Source organism: Mauremys reevesii, linkage group 2 (genome assembly GCF_016161935.1).
Source record: "Mauremys reevesii isolate NIE-2019 linkage group 2, ASM1616193v1, whole genome shotgun sequence".
Classification (NCBI taxonomy): domain Eukaryota; kingdom Metazoa; phylum Chordata; order Testudines; family Geoemydidae; genus Mauremys; species Mauremys reevesii.
Genome location: NC_052624.1, coordinates 109204504 through 109227791, shown reverse-complemented (window position 1 = coordinate 109227791; position 23288 = coordinate 109204504). Strand labels below are relative to the sequence as shown.

At 41.4% G+C, this 23288-nt stretch overlaps 1 protein-coding gene and 1 long non-coding RNA gene across 5 annotated transcripts in view; one reads left to right on the top strand and one right to left on the bottom strand.

Annotated features, from left to right (window-relative positions):
* The window catches only part of INO80C (INO80 complex subunit C), a 40632-nt gene that overhangs the window by 5427 nt on the left and 11917 nt on the right, over positions 1–23288 (bottom strand). For both annotated transcript variants that reach the window (XM_039527195.1, XM_039527196.1), the window contains exons 2-4: positions 11912–12022; positions 5742–5853; positions 3716–3783 (exon numbers count right to left, since the gene is read on the bottom strand). In XM_039527195.1, the coding sequence (XP_039383129.1) occupies positions 3716–3783; positions 5742–5853; positions 11912–12022 (291 nt within the window). The remainder of the gene's footprint in view (positions 1–3715; positions 3784–5741; positions 5854–11911; positions 12023–23288) is intronic.
* Positions 1–23288, top strand: part of LOC120399184 — a 51343-nt gene that overhangs the window by 24083 nt on the left and 3972 nt on the right. For 2 of the 3 annotated variants that reach the window (XR_005595013.1, XR_005595012.1), the window contains exons 3-5: positions 15889–16037; positions 16315–16396; positions 18121–18195. This is a non-coding gene — a long non-coding RNA (uncharacterized LOC120399184). The remainder of the gene's footprint in view (positions 1–15888; positions 16038–16314; positions 16397–18120; positions 18196–23288) is intronic. The other variant, XR_005595014.1, reaches the window with a different exon arrangement.

Genomic DNA, 23288 nt, shown 5'->3' with positions numbered 1-23288 from the left:
ATGAGTAATGCCAAAGAATTTATTGCACATAGCATTTCTTGGGGAATCCTGCACTCCTCACAGGAAATGTTCTCACACAAATGCTATCAGATTTCTCACAGAGAACAGGGGGACATTTTTTGGACTAGACTTCTAAAATGTTCCCTTACGTACTGTATCTTCCCATTAGGAAGTGATTTTAAGAATAAAGGTCGTACTTCTTATGAACCAATTCTGACTCAGCAATTTAAAGGACACATCAGTTGTTAAGCAGGATATTTTTATCAGTCAAGAGAAACCTTCCAGCCATAGCAAAATAGGAAATTTGTCCCAAGATGAATTCAGAAGATGAAAAATTGAAAAAGCCAAAAGAGAAAAGAAAAAAAGCAGCGCTGAATGCAGTCATCAGAGAAAGATTATTTGGATCATGCTAGAGTAGTTACATTTACATAGCTCATTGACAGTGGGGGATGGGAAAAAATAAGGGACGAGCCTGCTGAAGTCTGTAGGAAACCTACAGGCTTCCCCAGGCTAAATTTGGTCTCCGCTGGCTAATTAAAAGCCAAATTCTGACACATCTTTATGTAGCAGTGGGAAATAGTAGTGAGCACATGGATTAGAGAGGCTAACTGACCAATTCTGAAGAGGGTCAAGGCCAGTGTGGAAGGGAATTATAGAGCTGCTTTGGGAGGTGGAAGTGGAAAAGGCTTATGCAATTAAGCTCTCTCAGCAGCCCTCCCCTGTGCTAGGCCTGGGTTACTGCAACCCAAGTAACCCCAATTAGGGCTACTGTTAACACCTGCAAAGCAACTGTAAGGGGAGGGGGATGGGAAAAAGATAGAGGGGGATGAAGACACTAGTTGCATCCTCTTTTTTCTGCTAAAATCTGTTTGGGAGGGTGAGGTAACAATAATACAAACAACCCCCCATTTGTCTATTTCATCCACCTGTTGCGCCCTGTCTTTCCTATAGAATGAGAGACTTCTGGATTACTTGTTTATGTGGCACTTAGTACAACTGAACCCTGATCTTTCCTGGGGGATCCTGGGTACTACCATAATATAGATAATACTCTGGTTTAAAAACAAACTGGCTGGAGGGGAGTGGGCGAGCTATGTCCCAAATGACAGGGGAGAAAGGCATGTGTTTGAATCAGTGGTCCGATTGACCCTCTAGATTTAGGAGTTGCCAGCTGAGATCCAAGTGGCAGGTATCACTCAGATGAAGGATCCCATGGGAGACGTATTGTCTCCTCTGATGTCATCCACCAACTGCCTTTATATAAAATCAAAAAAATGATGTTAAAAGAAAATTAACGTTGCAAAGTAAAGCTCTCAAAAGTTAGGAAATGCCCAAATTAATGTTGTTCATACAAGCTTAATTCCAGCTCCCTTGTGTGTGTGCATTATGATACAATCTTTAGTTACATGATCACGTTCTATTTTTATCTCAACATTCCTGCAGCATTCAGTGCCCAGAATAGATGGTGCTCACTTCATGAGCAACTATTCAATGCTTTGTTTTCTCCTCATTGTTCAATGTGTGGCCTTCCATCTTGTTTACCGCACACTACTCTAACCCTGTTCTGAACACAGAATTATTAATTTCCCCATGCACTCTTCTATGACACTCACCACTACAGTGTCTGAGTGATTCACAAACAATGAATTTATGTTCACAACATCTTTGCAAGGTAGCGAAGTATTACTAGCCTAGCTTTAGGGATGGGAAACTGAGGCACAGATATTAAGATCAAAAGTGTCCATCAATTTTGGGTTCCCAGTTTGAGATGTCCAGGACCTGATTTTTCAGAGTATTTAGTATTATATGGCACTTTCCACGTTCAAAGCGAAATTTCTGTTGACTTCAGTTGCAGTTTTTCTGCACTCAGCTCAGCAATTCCGCAAATCAGACCCTACATGCTTAAAGTTGGGTTCCCAGAAATTGAGGAACCACACAGTTAATTTAAAAATATAATTTAAGTGACTTGACTAATATCACATAGGAAATCTGTAGCAGAGGCAAAAGTAAAATCCAGTTCCCCAGGACAGCATGCAACTGCATTAACTATGTTCAGGGCAGATGGAGAATTTAGCTGCCAAATTCTAACAAGTCTCTACTGAACATATGTGAACTGACAGTTTTTTAAAGTCTTATAATTGGGCCAAATGTGGGTGTTTTTTTCATAACAGCAGCAAAAGGTATATCCCTGACACACAGACTACCACACTGCCAAATTTCAAGTTACTTACTACTCCAAATCATAGGGGCATTAGAGCTTCTCAATGAAACAGTTGTAAGAATTTTTTTGAAAGTGAGCCAAACAACATATTTTTCCCTAATCTTATTCTCTGCAACTGTTGAATCATTTTTCCAAATAAGACTAAGAATAATGAGCTGGAGACAGACACTGGACATAGAAAGTTTTAGTCTGAATAGTGAAGTTCGGAAAAATTATAAGCAACTGAAAACAGGGTCCTTTCCTGTAATGGCAAATGTGAGCTACCAGCTCCACCTATAGTGTGTGTGGGTGGGGGGACCCAGACTCTACCCCTGGGAAGAGGCAGGGTAGGGGGACTTGTGCAGCTATCTCAAGGGGCAAGACCTCTAATCTGCTTTGGCTCCTTAGCCATGGAGTCCACCTAGGTTTTGGGAGCTAGGTGATACAGAGGCAGTTTAGCTCAGGGTTTGGCTTTAAATCAGAGTTGGGCAAACTACAGCCCGCGGGACCGTCCTGCCCGGCCCCCAAGCTCATGGCCTGGGATGCTCGGCCCAAGCCTCTCCCCCGCTGTCCCCCATCACCCGCAGCCTCAGCTCGCTCGTTCCGCCGCCAGTGCAATGCTCTGGGCAGCAGGGCTGTGAGCTCCTGGGGCAGCGCAGCTGCAGAGCCCAGCCTGGCTCGGTGCTCTGAACTGTGTGGTGGTGGCGGCAGCGTGGCCCGGCTCCACCCAGGCGGCGCAGCTGTAGCACCACCTTTCCTATAATGGGAAATGTGCTGGTGCTCCAGGCAGCGCGGTAAGGGGGCACGGAACAGGTGGGGGTTGGATAGAGTTCAGGGTGCTGGTCAGGAGGCAGGGGTGTAGATAGGAGTTGGGGGGGGAATGGAATTGAATGGGGGCAGGGGTCACGGGGGGGGCAATCAGAAGGGGGGTGGTTGGATGGGGCGGCAGTGGACAGTCAGGGGGCAGGGAGAAGGAATGGCTGGATGGGGCAGGGGTCCCGTGGGGGGCCCATCAGGAATGAGAGGAGGGGTTGGATGGGGCAGCAGCGGTCAGGGGCAGCCAGGGGACAGGGGTCCAGGGGGGCAGATAGGAGGTGGGGGCCGGGCCACAACCCCCTCCCCTAACCAGCCCTCCATAGAATTTACGAAACCCAATGCGGCCCTCAGGCCAAAAAGTTTGCCCGCCCCGTCTCTAAATCAATGGGGCATGTTTAAGTACATTGCTGAGGTGGGACCTACCTGAATACACAGGGGGGATAGCTCAGTGATTTGAGCATTGGCCTGCTAAACCCAGGGTTGTGAGCTCAATCCTTGACGGGGCCTTAGCAATCTGGGGCAAAATCAGTACTTGGTCCTGCTAGTGAAGGCAGGGGGCTGGACTCGATGACCTTTCAAGTTCCCTTCCAGTTCTATAAGATAGGTATATCTCCAATTATTTAATTATTTAGTTTTTCTAAATTTGTGTTGTGAGAAATGAGATGCCAATTTAGATAAGTTTTCAAAAAAAATACTTACAGGAAGTCCTGAAATATCAGAGTATTTCTTGGCTGGTTTAAAGGAAGGAGGAGCTTCGATATTAAAGTCTAAAAGTATGTCAAAGAGAGAAAGGAAGATATTAACTTCTGCATTTTATCTTTTCAGGGTCACATTTGTGGTTTTTTAAAATAAAAATAACAGTTGAAAAGATGAACAATTGTTGAAAAACAATTATTTTACTAAAAGAAATTTCTATTGACTAGCAACAGTGAGGCAAAGAAACATGAAACAGAATTAGCTGAAAACATTTAGCTTGCTTTCTTTATACACTAAGTATCAGAGGAGTAGCCGTGTTAGTCTGGATCTGTAAAAGCAGCAAAGAGTCCTGTGGCCCCTTATAGACTAACAGACGTATTGGAGCATGAGCTTTCGTGGGTGAATACCCACTTCGTCAGATGCATGTAGTGGACTCTTTGCTGCTTTTATACACTAAGGCCCTCATCCTGTTTGCCTTACTGACAGGGGTAAGGTGAGCAGGATTGACCCCTCAAGGAAGAAAAATGCAAGAGAGCTATTTGTACTGCATTACAAACACCATGGATTCATGTAAGTCTTAATGACAATATTTCCTCTACAGTCGGAAATATTATATCTGCAAGAATAGTCATTACGCCTGCTGTACGTTAAGACCACCAAACATTGCTCAAGACTGAAGCTTTGAAATACTGTAATCCAGAAAAGCAAACTAATCTTTTAAATCAGATAAATCTTTAAGCATGTGCCACTTTAAGCCTGGGCAATGACCTAGAAAATTGTCTGAATACTTAAATGAAATGATAGAAATTGCTATTTTTTTGGTGTCCCTTAGACAGTAATAGCATTGCTCTTGTATGCAAACATTTATTCAGACACATCTCGGTATGTTTCATTAGTTTAAAAAAACAAAACGGTAACTTGACAAAGTACTGATATGTACAAAAATATCTTGTACATGGCTAGCTTTTCCCTCCACATGCATCTGATTCAGATTTTATGGATGAAGGATTCCAATTTAGCAGATCAGATCCTTTAATCATCATGTGCACTATAAGGCAATAATTCAAAAGATATTAATGCCATAGGCAGCTGTTTTAAAATATGCAATGACATTTTTTTTTTAAATGTTGACATTTACTTTTACAAATAGAATGTAGTTGAAAATAGCAACATCAGCAGATTGTCAGTTATAATAGCCAGGAACACACAGTAGTCTGCATTTTTCTATAATAGTAGTCTCGAAAACCCTTTTAAAAATGGCAAGTTATTTTTGGACAAAAAACTACCAAAAAAGTCTCAGAGGCTGGATCAACTAACTTGGGCTTGCGCTACGGATCTAAAATAGCAGTGTAGACATTCCTTTTCAGGCTGGTGCTCAGGCTCTGAGACCCACCCCTCTTGTGGGGTTTCAAAGCCCAGACTCCAATCTAAGCAGGAACATCTACACTGCTATTTTCAGCCCCATGGCGCAAGCCCGAGTCAGTTGACCAGGCTCTAAGACTTGTTGCCACAGGGGTTTCTTTGCAGTGTAGATATACCCTGACAGGCTAACAAATAAAATATTAAAAAATGCAAACATACTCAATTCCTGCGGTGCTTTTTGATTTCTTGTAGCCTGCCCAGATAAAAACGGAGGGGTAGATTCTGCCTCTCTTATTCATGTTGAGCAATTCTTCACTCCATAAGTAGATCAAGGCAGACATGGGGCTACTCAGAGTACCACTCAACATGAATAAAAGTGACAGAATCTTGACCTGAGTAAGCAACTCAGGACTTGGTTCTAGTAGATTTATTTTCCTCACAAACTTTTCTCTCTCAAACAGGCACAAACTTTCTAACACCACTCCCAATTACATGCTCCATGTTCGTCTCCATTTGGTTGTGGGGTCAAGCTGTTCTTAAATATATTACTGGAATTTGTTCAATCAGAATACTGCATGCATAGATAAAATTTAGGTTCATTTTAAAGAAAGTAATTTGTGTGGATTTTATTATTTATAAATACATGCAAAGCATCTAAGCAGCTTACAACTAGGATCATTGAGTTGCCATGGCAATGCCCTTTCAGAAGCAAGAATTTGTTTTAGGTTCTTCCAAGTTCTGTTCTTCTTGCCAGCTGCTGCTCCACCAATGCCAGAGTGCTAGAATTAAAACATAGTGTTTAAGAAAAAATAAAGATGACTATTTCAAAATATGACAGACATTTTTATTTCATAGCCTTTGCGATATGCCTCATCTTGTCATGAACCATTTATCATGCTCACTTATTTAATCAATAGTCTAACACACTGTACACTTTAATTTCAGTTGCAAGAAAAACAGATTTTTTGAACTGTGTCAAAACTAGTATGTTTAGGATTAACAGAAGGAAATTAAAATCTTTTTACATGGAAATAGAAAATCAGTCTGGTTAGGGTTAGTCTGAGATTACAGGATTCAGCACTTGTATGCACTTCCCATCATATTAAAACTGTTTACTACGGGGTTGTAGCTAAATTGTGATTATATGTCTAAATTCTCTTTTGCATGGCATATACAAAATTACAGGTGCAGCTGTACCTCCAATAAGTGAAAAGTGATTGTGCAAAAATACAACTGATCCTGTAAAATGTAATCAATGCTATAAGAAGCCTTGTGGAAATCTTATTTTTCTTTCAAATGAAACAAGACAGCAGAATAGAAAAGGAGTAATAGAATGTTGTACTGGAAAGATTATTTTGCATTTTGAAAGCTATACTAAAGGAAGCCTTGCTATAGTTATTATAACAGTAATTTCAGTTATCAAATGTGATTGCTGTGGAGTAATTTATTTATGTCCCTCAAGAGGAAAACAATATACAACATACCGTACTACTTCTAAATGATGAAAGGACTCAGCTTCTCAGGCCTGGTCTACACTACGCGTTTAAACCGGTTTAAGGAGCGTAAAACCGATTTAACGCCACACCCGTCCACACTAAGAGGCCTTTTATATCGATATAAAGGGCTCTTCAAATCGATTTCTGTACTCCTCCCTAACAAGAGGAGTAGCGCTAGTATCGGAATTACCATATCGGATTACGGTTAGTGTGGCCGCAGATAGACTGTATTGGCCTCCGGGTGGTATCCCACAGTGCACCACTGAGCGCTCTGGACAGCAATCTGAACTCGGATGCAGTGGCCAGGCTGACAGGAAAAGCCCTGCGAACTTTTGAATACTTCCTGTTTGCCCAGCGTGGAGCTCCGATCAGCACGTGTGGCAATGCAGTTAAAAATCAAAATAAAAAAAGAGCTCCAGCATGGACCATGCGGATGTGATCGCTGTAAGGGCAGGCAAATGTGTTCTATCAGCGCTCCGTTACAGAAGACGAAATTCAAAATCATTTTTAAAAATTCTCCACACAGACGCCATAGCAGGGACTCAGTGCACTGCTGCGTGACAAGCGTAACGGAAAGCCAAAGAATCAAATTGGACGCTCATGGAGGGAGGGAGCGGGGACTGGAGGACTCAAGCAATCCCACAGTTCCTGCAGTCTCCAAAAAGCATTTGCATTCCTGGCTGAGCTCCAAATGCTTCTAGGGTCAAACACAGTGTCCGCGGTGGTTCAGGGCATAGCTCGGCATTTTCCGTCCCTCCCCCCCCCCCCCCCGAAGTGAAAGGGAAAACAATCCTCTCTTGACTCTTTTACATGTCACCCTATCTTTACTGAATGCTGCAGCTAGACGCGATGCTGCAGCAGTCAACACCAACACTCCCCCCCCCGCCATGCGTGGCTGATGGTGCAATATGGCTGATATCCATCGTCATCATCAGCCTTTTGGCACGAGGCAGTGCAAAAGGACTGGTAACCATGCTGACTAGCATCCAGTGAGGTCGACCATGGGCGCCTGTGTAAAAAACTCTTGATTTTTTATGGTAGATGGTGCAATATGGCTGGTAACCGTCTTCATCATAGCAACAGGGGGCTGAGCTCCATCAGCCCCCACCCTTCATGTGTAAAGAAAAGATTCAATTGCCCCTGGACTAGCAGCGGGATGCTGGGCTCCTCTCCTCCACACTGCTTAATGTCCTGTCTGGACTATCATAGCAGCTGGAGGCTGCCTTCCACTCATTTCTCACTAACAAGTCACTGTGTCTTATTCCTGCATTCTTTATTACTTCATCACACAAGTGAGGGGACACTGCTACGGTAGCCCAGGAAGGCTGGGGGAGAATGGAATCAACAGGTGGGGTTGTTGCAGGAGGATCCCCTGTGAATAGCATACAGCTCATAATTTCTGTGGGATCTGACACAGATCAGCTGTGCTCTCTGGTTCTATGATACACTGGTTCTCTAGTACACTTGCCCCATATTGCTTGTCTGCCGTTGCTTTCCCAGAGGAAGGAGTGACTGACGACATTTACCCAGAACCACCCGCAACAATGATTTTTGCCCCATCAGGCACTGGGATCTCAACCCGGAAATTCCAAGGGACGGGGGAGGCTGCGGGAACTATGGGATAGCTACGGAATAGCTACCCACAGTGCAACGCTCCAGAAATCGACGCTAGCCTCGGACCGTGGACGCACACCACCGATTTAATTTGTTTAGTGTGGCCGCGTGCACTCGATTTTATACAATCTGTTTTGCTAAACCGGTTTATGTAAATTCGGAATAATCCCGTAGTGTAGACGTACCCCTAGTTTTACTTCAAAAACGAACATTTTCTTATAGCCAGAAGTGTTATCTCTGTTAATAATTACTACCTACCATGTCAGCCTTATCAAAACTCACAAAATTCTGCAAACACATTTTGGCTGTATTTTTATAAATTGGTGTGTAAAGTGCTTGAGAATGGGAGGAGGTGAGAATGGTAAAGTAGATGAATAGGATTCACTGTGAAAAGATTTTTCCATGGAGGTGACTGTCAGATACTGTATTCGGGGAGGATGCTCATGAACTAGTGATGCATCAACTTTTTTTTTTGGCAATGAATATCCAAAATGGAAAGTAGATGGAACATTTAGCTCTATGAGTAACACCCTGGTAACCTAGATAGCACTGAAAGAGAGACTATTGACAGATACCACAGTCATTTCCATCCCAACACATTTGTAATTCAGATTCATTTCATGGATTTTTCCCCTACCTCATCATGTTATTTGGCCTATTGCTGGCACTTATGACGTGATCTAAAGCCAGTGGCAAGACTCAGCCAAACTGGAAATATACTAATTATTACACTGTGAAGAATGTTTGGTTTTGCTTTAATAAAAGGAAGAAAAATCAGAAGCTATAATTTTTTTCATGGTATATTTTGCTTTTAAATCCACTAAAGCAAGATTTAAATATCTGGATTTAAGGCCTGATGTTGCAAGGTGCTCTGCACCTTCTGGCATCTGAACAGATCGAGGGATTGAGAACGGGACTGAGAGTGTTTTCAAATGTTTAAAAATACCAACGGGGATGGGTGGTGTAACAATGACACTTGCTGATTATACTTTACTTTAAATAGCCAGAAAGTGCTATAAATTGGATTTACATAAGCAAGATCAGCATAATTTCAGTGCTATATGCTTGAGAAGGCCCTGATCCTGCCTGTGGATCTATACAGATGGATCCTTACGCCTGCGTGGGGTGCTTTGGAAATTGACAGGGTTTTCTTCCTAGGCCTACCCACAGAGACCCAAACACAGGATTTGGGCCTAATGCACTTGTGTATTTCTTGTAAAAGGTATTGGACTGATAGCTTTATTGACAGGAAAGGTACAGTAGTGGCAGAGGTAGTACAAGGCTCTCTGTACTGTTCTATGAATGTGCCTCCAATCTGTTCTGGAGGGATCACCTCTAGCAGTTTGAATGAGTGATACAGAAAAGCACTCTCTATCCTGGATCTTCCTATTGAGACTGCCAATAACTAAACTGATATGAATTTATGTCTGCTAGGACCTGGAGTGAGTCTCATCTTACATGATAGCAATCAAATGGCAACAACTCTCAAGTGCAAATGAACTCAGCTGCATATGAGCTGGTGACTTATGGGAGAAAGGCTCTAGATCCCATTGTCAACCCTTTGATCTATTCAGTTGCCAGCAGGTGCACAGCACCTTGCAGCATCAGGCCTTAAATCCATATATTTTGGGATTAACAATTAACGGGCAACTTCTTCCTTCCTGCTTTTTATTTTTAAATTTGCAACCAAAAATTCTCTCTTGTGCAGCAAACTAACAGTTTCTCGGTTTTTGGCATACTTTTAAAAGTTAAGTTATTTGACTTTATTTTCTTCGCAATGAGATTAAATTAAAATAAAATTATTTTAAGTCAACAGAATTGTTAATTGCAGCTCATGGAAATGTGGGTTCAGAATAAGCTCCTAGAATTTCCCTCTGATTAATTTGTGTGTCAAGTGTGAGAAATTTTGTGGTAGTTTTTGGTACAATTTTACAACTAATTCTGCAACAGTGGTACTAGATTCTGTACATACCTCAGATTTCATGCCTGTGGATATTAGCAGTTTCAATTCAGATGTGGTGAAATTCACCTGAGACATGGAGGGCCAGCACAATGCATCTGCACTACCCAAATCCTGTACTCAAGCTACGTGGAGAGGCTCTGGGCATGTGAGCAGCTTCTGCATAAACCATGCAATCCAAAGAGGTTGGTGCTTAGAGGAGAGTTCAGAGGAGCAAGAAAGTAGTGGTCTAAATGCAGAGCCTGAGACTCCGGGGCAAATTTCACACCCCTGTCAACCCCCTGCTCAGCAAACTACACAAAGCCTGAGCATTCAGGCTTTATTCTGTGGGATGGTTGCATCTGATTCATACAGAATTAAATTACAGGGATCAAATCTTTCTTTTTGAGCAATGGCTTAGAACTAGCACTCTGAAAAGGTTACTGGTCCAAAGAACATTTGGTAGAGTCTGCCAACAGGGTCTGAGCCCCGGCAAGTAGCAAGATAGCAGATATTAAAACAAACAAAAACCCTACCACAATGACATCATCTTGCTATGCCTCTATCCACAATTTAATTCTGATGTTATTTTAGCAGCCTGTACTTCACAAATTGCTAGAGTTTCTACCACTTGAAAGCTGGAATGCCAAGATTTTAGAGAGTAGTATTTGTTTCTAGCTCTAATAATTGAGAGAATGGCCTCTAACATTATGTTGGAAACGAAATTATTGAGGGGGAACATAATGGCAATCACTAATGACATGATTTATTTTTAGTCCCTGTAGGGGACTCACCCCTGTGGTGCCTCCTGCTGGTCTCTTCCGGGAATTAGCTCTGCCAGCCTTGGAGCACCCAGATCCCGGATGACCCTTTCTCTGGGTGATGCCGCCCCATCCCCACCTCACCTCACCTCAGTTGTAGGCTACTGACAGTCACCAACTAGCCCCCATTCCCTGGGGCAGACTGCAGTATAAGCCACTCATCACTGGCAAGGAGGCTTTGGGCCTGCTGCCTTCCTCTGCCCTTGGGCTGCCCCCTGCAATCCCAATACCTATTCGGCCTTATACTAAGCCTGCAGCCCTGGGGGGTTTCCAGACCAGAGCTCCCCAGCTCCTCTGGCCTTCCCCCAGCCCTGCTCCCCCTCAGGTACGCTCCCCAGCAGCCAGACCCCTCCCTCTCAAAGGCTAGAGAGTCTCCTGAGCTCCTGGCTCACAGCCTTTTTAAAGGGCCAGCTGCGGCCTGATTGGGGCATGGCCCAGCTGTGGCTACTTCCCCAAGCAGCCCAGGTTTCCCCTATCCTAGCCCTAGCCCTGTTTTAAGCCCTTCAGGGCAGGAGCGGGTGACCACCCCACTACAGTCCCATTATTTTGCAACCTGACTGGGCTTAGGAACAAATGCCTCATGCACTTGAATGGACTGGATTCCCAGATTTACCATGGTATAAATTGTTCACTTCCAGCCTTGGTGGCTTGCGAGATACCAGATCATAAAACCATTACAGGTACCTTGATATAGCAGCAGTGCTTTTTTGGACTTGGGTCAGGACTGAATATAAGTGTTGCCTCCGGACTAGTGTCATTTTCATGTTCTGTAATTTAATGCACACTTCAGCCATATCCTGGCATGGATTTTGAAGCTGAATTTCTTTAAAATTGATGGTATGATGTGGACCCTTGAGGTGGCTCCTAATCTTACTTTGTTAGTAGGAATATTAGCAATGTAGTAATATAGAAGCTTAGTTACTATTTCATTTAAAGTTTGAGAATTTCTAATTGTTAAAATACTTACAATGAAGTTTGGATCCTTAAATGGCAACGGTTTGATGGCAGCTTCCATTGGCCCGGTATTGGGATCCACACTCATAAATTTATTCTCATTCATGGTCTCTGCACCTACACTCTGCAAAACAAACACACTCTCATTGCTTATTTGTTAATCCGAATATGTTTAAAAGAAAGTGAACATAGCTGCTTTTTTTTTTAAATCTTGACAGTGCCCTGTTAAGTTTCTATTCAGTCTGTATCAAGTGACTGAAATATAGCAAATAATAAATACACAAAAATTCCTAGGTGAAATTCTGGACATATTGAAATCAGTGGGAATTTTGCTACTAGCTTTAATGGTCCCAGCATTTCACTCCCTAACTCTTCTTTCTTGAAGACCAAAGGGACTAGGTAAAAAGCTAACAGCGTTTACAGAACAGGCTGACAATTATTTCCATATCCTGCCCATATGCTGATTGTGCTCAGATTATAAAAACTCTTTCCATAGAAGACGTACATTGCAAGACATTCCATGTTGATACATGTTCTTTTAGATGGTATGCAAGGCTCATTAGTATTAGTGAATTACACAAATGCACCTAGAAAATGATATATATCAGGCTGTGATACAGCATATCTTTATGCATGTAATTACGAAGGGCTTATTTGCATGCTTAGACAACCACATGCATAAGCAATTACAAGCTTACGACCTAACTCTGCAAATGGCACACTTATTTGGGGAAATATATCACTCAGTGATGGATTTTTTTTTTCTTTTCTTTCCCTGCTTCTTATGTGGCATCTCCTTTCCTGGAGGTTTGCAACATGATAGCCCATTCTGTACAATGATCTGCTAATCTCTTTGTGGATGAATAATCCCTTTTATCCACCCAGGATACCACATCATTCGTCCAAGATCTTTTTTTTTTTTTTGCCTTATGTTTTTCTGCCATCAACTTGCCCTTCCATTGCCCATAAACACGCGTTGCCAGCTGAACCTCTTAAAATGTGCCGTGCAAATCTAAGATTTTGACTACTGTTTTCTGAGTTCCAATCATGTCCCATGCTTTTTTGTTGGTTACTCAGTCAATCCATGATATCTTCAGAATTCTTCTATAACAACATAAATCAAAGGATTGTAATATCTTTATTACTGATTGTTCGAATGTCTATTTTCCACAGCTGTAATATGACACAGACCCAATGTAAGTTTTTAAGAGTTAGGAACCTGCGTCTTTAGTCTATTTAACTAATCAATCAAACAGATTCATGAAAGAAAAATCTGAGCATGTTGAGTAAAAATGCATTCAACAAGTAACACTGAAATTAAATATTCTGTCAAATACTGAAATGAAATTAAAAATTCAACAGTGATGACATTTTATTTTTCAAAATTACACAAGATCTCAGTTGAACCTGTACAACTGGATACATTATCATTACAATGTCAATCCTACTTCCATTAAAGTCCATGGCCTAAACCCAGTTCTGCCCCGACTAAGGACAGTGCAAGTAGAACCACTAATAGACTAGGACTCTGTCATTGGAGAGGAATTAATCCAGAAACAGAAGAGAAAAGCACAAGCTTTTGTGTGTATTTATGGAGCAGTGAAGAGAATGAGTCCCACTCCTCTCAGTCCTTAATTGGTAATGCTAGTGAGTTGCTAGGTCTGACCTCTTTCCTACCTTGGCCAAAAACAATACCATATTCTTACAAATATTTATACTCTCATCACATAATTTTGGAAGCTAGTATTTCAGGTTTAAGGAGCAAGCATTACTCTAGAGTTTTTCTTCAGAAAGCTGGGACTGAAGATACAAAAAGATTTTTGATTAATAAATAATATCCTGCAACAGCATCTTTTATCTGTCTTTTTGTGTCACTGCAGAGTCTTTAACTGAAGGAGTCAGCACTCTTAACAAACCCCTGTTTTCTTTCAATTTTGTATGTTTTTGTTAGTGGATTATAGTTAGAGCTGCATAAATAATTGATGTTTCAGTTGCTGGCATATCTGAAAAATCTCAAAAAAGTGTTTTAGGTCAAGTGAAACACTTTCAATTTGGAGCATTTAACTATGTTTAAAAATAAAATCAAAAGGAAACAAACAGTCATTTTGAAGACTATAATCAAAACATAATAAGCACTGGTCCAATATTTAAAGTCAAAGCAATTAAAAATATTCAGAGGACATCAGATGGAGGAAAGAGGGTATTACTACAAACATAAGCCCTGATTCTGCAACCAGATCTATGCAGAGCCCCATTGGATTCAGTGGGGCTCTCTACATGGACATGGGGGTTCACCTGCTTGAATTCAATTGCAGAATCAGGGAATTGGGCCCAATATTACAAACAGGATCGGGTCTAGTGGTTGACATAAATGGGATTTTCACACTCAGTTGCAAATACAACACCCAGCTTTTGCAAGATCAAACTCTTAAGAAATTACAGGTTCTTAGTATAAGACTAACTACTGCTATATCAAGCTAGACTGAGAATGATGGTCAAAACCTAAAGTCCTGGTAACTGAGATAAAAACATGCTTACAAGACATGACCATCTCATACAATGAACAGTCATCACTGCTTGTATTAAAACTTTAACTTACTGTAGTACTGAGATGGAAGAGGGGTATTTAATTTAATGTTCTTGTTTTTTTGGAAGAATGTAAAGGAGTTTCATTGAAACACTGTTTCCAGAATAGGTTCTGTCCTTAGAAAAATTGCCTACACTGCTATCTCCTGAGTTCCTCTAACTAGAAAGCCTTTCAGCTCCCTTTTCAGTATAAATTCTGAATTAAAATCCTCAACATTTTAACTACGAAGTCAAATATTTTCAACAATTCTAAAAATTGTTTCAAAATGTGCTTCAAAATGCCAGTGATTTAAATCAAACACATCACTTATTGTTTCAGACTATTTTTTTAAGTTTCAAGAGGCGAAATAAACATTCAAATTAATTTTAACTAATATGATCCTGTTTTTCTATTATAATACCCATGCAACTTGAAATTGAATCATATAACGATAAACAAGAACAAACCACTGCTAAGAACCTGAAAGACGTCAAAGGATAATTAGTGCTCAGTAAAGGTATCCTCTCCCATTCTAACATTAGTGAAACAAGTCTCCCCGTGGTACAGCTCTGCTTGGATTTAGAGTTTGGCAGTAAAGAAATTAATTGCTCACTTTCTAATGTTAGTAAAACCAGAATTAAGAGTGGGCTTGGTTCTCATAAAGCTCCTTTCAGTCTCAGTTTTATTAAATAAATAGTCAGCTTTTCAGCAGCACAATGAGGAAGTATATATCTCAGAGAGATATCCTGCTCAATGTGTGCTGCTAACCCTATATCACCCAGTGGCTAAATTCCTGCTAAATTCATACCTCCTCCCCAGTTTACTTCACTATTCACCCAGCATTTGGATAATAACCTAAAAATAGCAAGTACTTTGTCATAAATATAATAAAAAATAATATTGTAATAGGCTGACCGTGTTTGCCTGAAACAACCTACATTAGCAGCAGATGTTAATCCTGCTGGGAAAGGATTAGGTACGTTTTTCTGACTTGGGCCCCAGTTCAGCAGAGCATTTAAGCACATGCTTAAATCCATCCCTATTTGGTAGGACTTAATTATGGCTTGAGTGTTTTGAGGAATAGGGATGGACTGCTGCCCAGTGAGGGAGATGAATAACTACCCCTCTTGGATAAAGGAGAGGTAAGAGGCTGGAGGAAGAGGGCCTCTGGCTTAGGCAGAGCACTCCCAACAAATGGGCCACAGAAGCAGACAAGTCTGGGGAGCAGATCTGAGCTGAGTTTTGCTACCTTAATGTTGGTTTCTTTGTTAATAAAGCCAAACCCCAGGAATGAGTCTAGTTTGGACTCTAGATAACATCTGGATTGTACTGGTAGAGCAGGCTGGGAAAGCTGCCTACTTGCACATTAGTTTCAGTCCTAGGTTTTGATAGATTTATTCATTTTTCTACATATTTTGTTCCAGATTCCCTGCCTCTGATGTATTATATTTCACATCTCATCCCCAAAGATTTCTTCATCCATCTGGTTTAATTTTGGGAGAGGACAGCAGAAACTTGTAGAACATGGAAGCAGAACTCTTTGTTTTGGCTGTTTTGAAGTGGAATCAGCAATGTGGGTTTTTGGGGGCACTGAGTTCCAAGTCTAATTAGTTTGCTTTGAAATTGCTTGTCTGCATTTTAAGTATTTCTTCAGTGAAACTACGTAATTCTCTAACTTTTAAAAAGGGGATGAAAATTCCATATTGGAATAACTGATTTATGCTGACGATGTCATTTCCCAATCCATTTGGACTACATTTAGTTTGTGTATTGTATTTTATAATTTGGTTTCAACTTTATTGTAGTATTTTGTGAAAAAAATATTTAAAGGTGTGTTTGTTTTTTATCAGACCCATACAATGCTGGCATCCTACTGCTGACACAAGGACGATGGTGATATGGATTGGAAAGAAACTGCATGTATACACTATTGTAGGAAATTTATCTGATCTTATGCCCCCTTCTGCTGGCTGTTCCAAACAGTACCTCAAAAACTGCAATTCCAAATGGGAGTACTTGAGGATAAAAATTCCAAATCAAAGTTTTGTTTGTGAAACTGTGACCTGATATTAAACTCTATAAGAAAAAGAAAGATGGGAACTGTTTATGAAGTAAAAAATAACATTATTTTAGCCAATTTTTACCATAGATCTTATATTGAGTACTTCAGTTATAAATAAAGATAATCTTCACTGTAGTATTTTTGTTTTCATAATAGCTCTTATTGAGTAATACTTTTAGTATTATGATTTTGCCTCATGTAGACAACCAATGTGAACAGTAAAGGAGCTTTGATGCTTGATCAGGCCCTAGAAATCAATAGCAAAATTGCCACCGACTTCAGTGAGCGCATGATTGGGCCTGAAGAGGGCAGACTTGTCTCTGACCTCTGTATAATGAAGGGTTGATAATCTGTATGCGGTATAGCTGTAGTCGTGTCAGTCCCAGGATATTAGAGAGACAAGGTGGGTGAGGTAATATCTTTTATTGGACCAACTTCTGTTGATGAGAGAGACAAGCTTTCGAGCCATAGGGTGGTTTATCTCTCTTGCCAACAAAAGCTGGTCCAATAAAAGATATTACCTCACCCATCTTGTCTCTTTGGTTATTACAGTAGTCTTTAGATAGCTGACTCCTAATACTTCTCTTTCAATCAGGAAATTCTGCACTGGAATTCTTGACTCGATAATGTCCACTTCCTGTGAGCCATATGATTATCTATAGCATCTTTGGAGTATAGGTTACACTTCAAAGCTGTGATACTCAACTTGTCACATCTTTACAGGATTGCATAACATCCTGTGACATCCTGATTACAGTATAATGATGTAGCAACTGGCCAGGGAGCAACATGGTATTTAAAAACTGAGGAATGGGTTAAATCTGTATTTTCACTGGTAGCAAATTAAGGTAACTGAAAAATGCATATTGAAATTCACCAAAGAATGCCACTGGGTGATAACAACAACAATAGCAGCAGACTTCTCAAAACAGGGAATAGACTTTCAATGTCAGATATTTCCCCAAATACCAACTAATACTAATCATACTGTAACATTTATTAAGCTGTTTTAATATATTAGCTCTCACTTTATAACAAGCTTGCTACAGGTTTTTTGCTTTCTGAATATTTAATTCCTTTAACTCTGAGTGGTGAAGCGACTGCAGATACTGAGAAGTTGAGCACCAATACTCCAGAAGTGGAAAATTAGCACTATAGATCACTGGAGATGATGTGGGGGCAAATTTGACACAATTAGATGGGCTTTGTTCTTAGATAAAATGATAGCTTTGCAATATTGGTGGTAGGAAAATTTAGAATAGTGGATTCCCCAAAACAAATGCACGGAAGTCTCAGTAACAGCATCAGGATGGGATAGTAGCACTCCCTTCTGAGAGTCAAGATTAACACCAGATATTCATTTTTGTGACAGAAAAGGGGATAACGATAAAGATTTATTCAGTAGCATGGGGTCCTGGTCCATTACTAGGGCTCTTAGGTACTACAGTAATAATAAATAATAATGCACAGACAGCACAAGTCTTCCCAACCTGGTTGAAAGTTACTGGTTCTTGGATTCAGCGGAAAACATTTCTCCTTCCTCCCTATTGGAAAAGGAAACCTAATGCAATTCCTCCAACCTTTTCTTTTTCAGACTTCTGGCATATATTGGCTTTTTAAGAGCACTCTCCTTTCAAGAGGATCAAAGGCTTTCATGTGCTTATTTTGGGTGAGGAAAAGAACCAAGAACCAGAGATCTTGGCTTGAGACTGTTCACATACCAGGAGAAAATACTGCATTTATACAGCAAGTTTTGTTCTGAAGGAGACTGAAGAACATCATCATATACTAAATTAATAAAGAACCTCAAATGTAGCCACCTCTGAAGTAGAGGACAGCAGTGAGGCTGGCAATGGGTACTAAGCACATGGCCGAACAATATTCTTATAAACAGCAACCAGCCAGTATTATGGGCAATATGCTCATGCATACAGTATAAATGAGGAGTAAATCCATTTAAGTTAATGGAGTTTCACTGTTGCCACCTCAGCGTGAATAAGATGGAGAATCGGGGCTCACACTGCCTGATCATACTCCCATTGATTGACATTAAAGGCAAAAATTTCATTAGGAGTAGAACTGTGCCCCAAAAACTCACAACAAAAAAGATACTCTTGCTTAATTACAAGCTATTTTCTTCAAATACAGCTGTGCACAAGTTAGAAACGAAAGATGAAGGGGTATTAACAAGGAGACAAACTAGATTAGTTTTCTAAGTGACCTATAACTGAAAAGCAGTTTGACCAATTTCCTCCAGATTTTCTATAAACAATCTCCTTTGCCTTCAGAGAAATATGGCAATATTCAAGCCAAACCATTTTTCCAAGCCAAAGTTATGGGGAGGCTAAAATATTGAAGTGGATGCTTCATTTATGGAGGAAAAAAAGCTTAACATTTTTCATTGATGCCTGAATATATTTATAAAAGCCTTGAAAAAGAATGGAAAAAAATCTGTTCTTCCCCTGCCGCCAAACAGCTGAATGGCTCAGCTGAACATGTAGTGTTACTCTATGCCAGTGGTCCCCAATGCGGTGCCCGTGGGCGCCGCGGTGCCGGCGGGCGCCATAGCGCCCGCCGTGGCATTTATGTGCGCCCGCCTAGTGCTCAGCAGGGGAAAGAAGCCGCGGCCCTGCAGTTGCTGGGGTCAGAGAACTCCAGGGCTGTGGGCGCCAGTGCTCTCTGTCCACGGCAGGCGCGGGGCTGCAGCTTCTCTCCGGCTTCAAGAAGAGAAGCCGCATCCCCACGCTTGCTGGGCACAGAGAACTCCAGGGCTGCAGGTGCCGGTGTTCTCTGTCCCTGGCAGGCGCGGGGCCCGCCTAGCGCCCAGCAGGAAAGAGATGCCGGGGCCCTCCGCCTGCTGAGGAAAGAGTACTCTGGGGTTGCAAGCTGTGCAGCTTCTCTCAGGCTTCTCCCTGCACTACCCAGAACTGCCGCAAAAAAAACCCCAAAACCAAACTGCTCCGCCTCTGCAGAATGGACCAAATGCTGCCCCGTAGCATGTGCTGACACAGGCACCTGCTTGCTCCACGGGTGCCTGGAGCCAGCCATGTATATGAGTATTCATCCTGCACTGATACTGCTGTTTTCTTGTGCTTTGCAATTTATTATTTTTTTAACATTTTGCTCTAAAATGAGTGGTTCAAATAAGAGAACATACATATTAGATCAACCCAGAGTGGGAAGAATATTAAATATGATGTTTTTCATATTATTTAATGTACAAATACAAAATAAGCCTTGAAAAATTACTGGCACCCGCCATACTCTTCTGAAAACACGAATGTTGGGGACCACTGCTCTATGCAAATTAACTCAGGAAAAGGTGATTGGAGTTCAGAAGTAATTTAGCTTGCTGTAAAAAGCATTGTCTTGTTTGGAGCATGGCATGAAAAACAGTTAAATTGCAATCTAAATAAATAAAGTGAAAAAAGGTTACACACTGTAGAGAAAACGATCTGTACCGTATTCCTTCAAACTTTTCTGTTTTGAAATGGCTTGAAACATCTCATATTCCATCTGCCTGAGAAAGACAGACTAAAATTTTATTCATCCACTAAAAGATTGAACTGTCACAAAGTGATGGATAGCTTTTCTATGCTCTCTGTAGAGCATCTGAACACCATAGACTCCAAGTGCTCTTGATTAAAGGGCGACATACTCATTTAGTGTCCCATCACTGACTGAGCTTCAAATCACTACCATTCAACTACACTTGTGCTTTCAGTCACAAAATACTTGACCAACATGTATAAAATACTAAATTACTTTAGTCACTTAAATATAGGTATAAAATACCATAAAACAAAAGGTCTATTAAACTGCATAAGGGTTTGAATTTAAAATTAAAAATGCAGCCAAAGAGAGAATAAGATTTTAATTACATTTCTAGTCAGTCTCTCAAAACCTAAAGGCAAAAGAGCCAGCAATTTCATGACACAAGAAATCCCTTTTCACTGGTACAGCTTATTTGAAAAAAGAAAAAACTTGAATTTACTTTTTTTTTTTTTAAATTATTAAACTTTCAAACACAGAAACAGACTGACAAGCTTTAATAAAAGCTTTGGTTTCTTCTCAATAGATTTCAGATGTCAAAACGTATTTTTCCATTTAAAAACTCAAGCACTATGCTGAACAAAGTTCTTATAACCTACAGATATTTTAAGAAAACACCATTTTCTAGGAGGGAAAAGCCTCAATAAAATGTAATTGGGAAGCAACTGTGGATAGCTTCCCACAATGCCAGGAAAGCTTGATTCAATTTGCATTTGCCACAAACCTCCCTTCAGCTTAAATGACTGCAAAAGATCTCTCACTTTTAGATTTCATTTGGTGGGTTGGGACTATTTCTTGTTTATAACATTTGACAGTTTTCTTTATTACGAAAATTGTAACTCAGAGGCAAATGCAGGAGCTGAATAGCATACTAAAGAAGGTCTGCAGTTAGGAAACTTGGGATGTGTAGAATGAAAAAAGTAAAGTATATGTTATGGCATACATTAGCAGGAGTAAGACTGAGCCCAGTAAACAGAGAATAGTTAGGGTTCTTTGAAGAAAATATAATTTCTCTTGAACTGTTACATTTTAAAAATAAAAGCATAAAGGAGTCATCTTAGTGATTCAAAATTATTCAATTAATAAATTAGGACTGAATATATCTGACCGTATGTTTCTATGAACATAAGACAACTTTCATTGTTCTAGTCTAATCAAGGACTTAGAGGCTAAATTCCATAATAAAACTGTTTAAATCTATCATTTTACATATTGCAGTTCTTTTAAGGAAACAAGGTACAGGAAGAAAAGGAGGCTCACAAATTGTTGATGTGCCCTCAATGTCATAACATTTCTCAGAGGGGATATCAAATAATGGATTGCAACCAAGGAAAGAGAAGAGAGAGAACACTAACTCTAATATCATAGTCCATCTGCCCACTAAAAAGCTTTATGTAAGATAGCAGTAGAGAGATAAGGAAAGAGAAAGCAGAAGAGTATTGATTATTAGGACTGGCTAGAAAACAAAACAAACAAAAAAAATCAATGTCATGAAAATCTGAGGTTTTGACATATCTTTAGTTCCAATGCAGAATGAAAATGAGACCTGTGTCGAAATTTTTCATAAAGAAAGCGAGCCACCTCAAAGTAGCCAATAGCCAGGTGACTAGGGCACTTACCTGGAATGTGGGAGTCCCTGCTCCAAATTAGGTAGAGAGCCCTAATCTTCTATTTGGATATTCTCAGATGGTGCTCATTCTCTCTCCCCCCCCCCCCCCCCCACACACACACACACACCGCCCCAGCTTTCCTCCTGGACCTAAGAAACCTTCCCAACAAATATTTGGTCAAAACCAAGATTTTCCCCAAAACATTTGTGTTTCAACTAAATCATATTTTTTGACAGAAAAATAGTTGTTAATTTTTTCAATTAGTTCTCTTGATTATACCCTTCCTGAAATCAGCAACCAATTAGTCTCCAGTAGTAACTGCTATATACATCTTACCAAATTCCTATGAGAGCACATGAACCCAGGGACCTTGAGCTAGTGTCCAAACTTAAGCTAAAATCATGGAAGAGGTTAACTAGTAATTCAATTACAATAAAATAACATGATCCACAGGCCCTTTCCTACCTTACCTGTTTTTTAGGCTTTCCTTCTGTCCTAGCTGCCTTTTCACTCTAGCAAGACAGACACTCCCACCACTTTCCTGTCCTGTTGGGAGTGAACTGTACCCCCTGCCAGCATGAACCAGTGAGTCTTAATGCAGAGTTTTAGCATTATATCCTAGGGCAGAGGTGGGCAAACTACAGCCCGCAGGACGCTCCTGACCGGCCCCATAGCTCCTGCCCCCCTCCCCTGCGGTTCCCCTTCCACTGCAGCCTCAGCTCGCTCCACCGCCGGTGCAATGCTCTGGGACAGCGCAGCTGCAGAGCCCGGCATGACCCAGTGCTCTGTGCTGTGCAGTGGCATGGCTGGCTCCAGCCAGGTGGCATGGCTGTAGCGCCACCAGCCACTGGTGCTCCAGGCAGTGCGGTAAGAGGACAGGGAGCAGGGCAGGGTTGGATAGAGGGCAGGGGAGTTTGGGGTGGTAGTTAGGGGTCGGGATGGTCAGAGGGCAGGGAACAGGGGAGTTGAATGGGGACAGAGGTCCCGGGGGAGGAGTCAGGAATGAGAGGGGGGGTTGGATGGGGCAGCGGGGGGCAGTCAAGGGAAGTCAGGGGCAGGGATTCCAGGGGTGGTCAGGGGACAGGGAACAGGGGGGTTGGACAGGCCAGGTATCCGGGGGGGGGGGGCGTGTCAGGGGGAGAGAAGCAGGAGGGGTCGGATAGGGGGCAGGGCCGGGCCACGCTTGGCTGTTTGGGGAGGCACAACCTTCGCTAACCGGCCCTCCATACAATTTTGGAAACCCGATGTGGCCCTCATGCCAAACAGTTTGCCTGCCCCTGTCCTAGGGTAATTTAGCGTACGTCTACATTGCAAAAAAACCCACAAACAAAAAAAACCAAACGGCAATGAGTCTCAGAACCTGGATCAACTGACATGGGCTTGTGCTATGAGGCTAAAAATATCAGTGTAGATGTTCCCGCTCAGGCTGGAGTCCAGGTTCTGAGTGAACCCAGTGAGGGGGGTGGCTCTCAGAGCCCGAGCTATTTTTAGCCCTGTAGCATGGGCCTGAGTCAGTTGATCTGGGCTCTGAAACTCAATATTGCGGTGGATTTTTTGCAGTTTAAAAGTACCCTAAGCAGTAGATTCCATCATTCTTGCA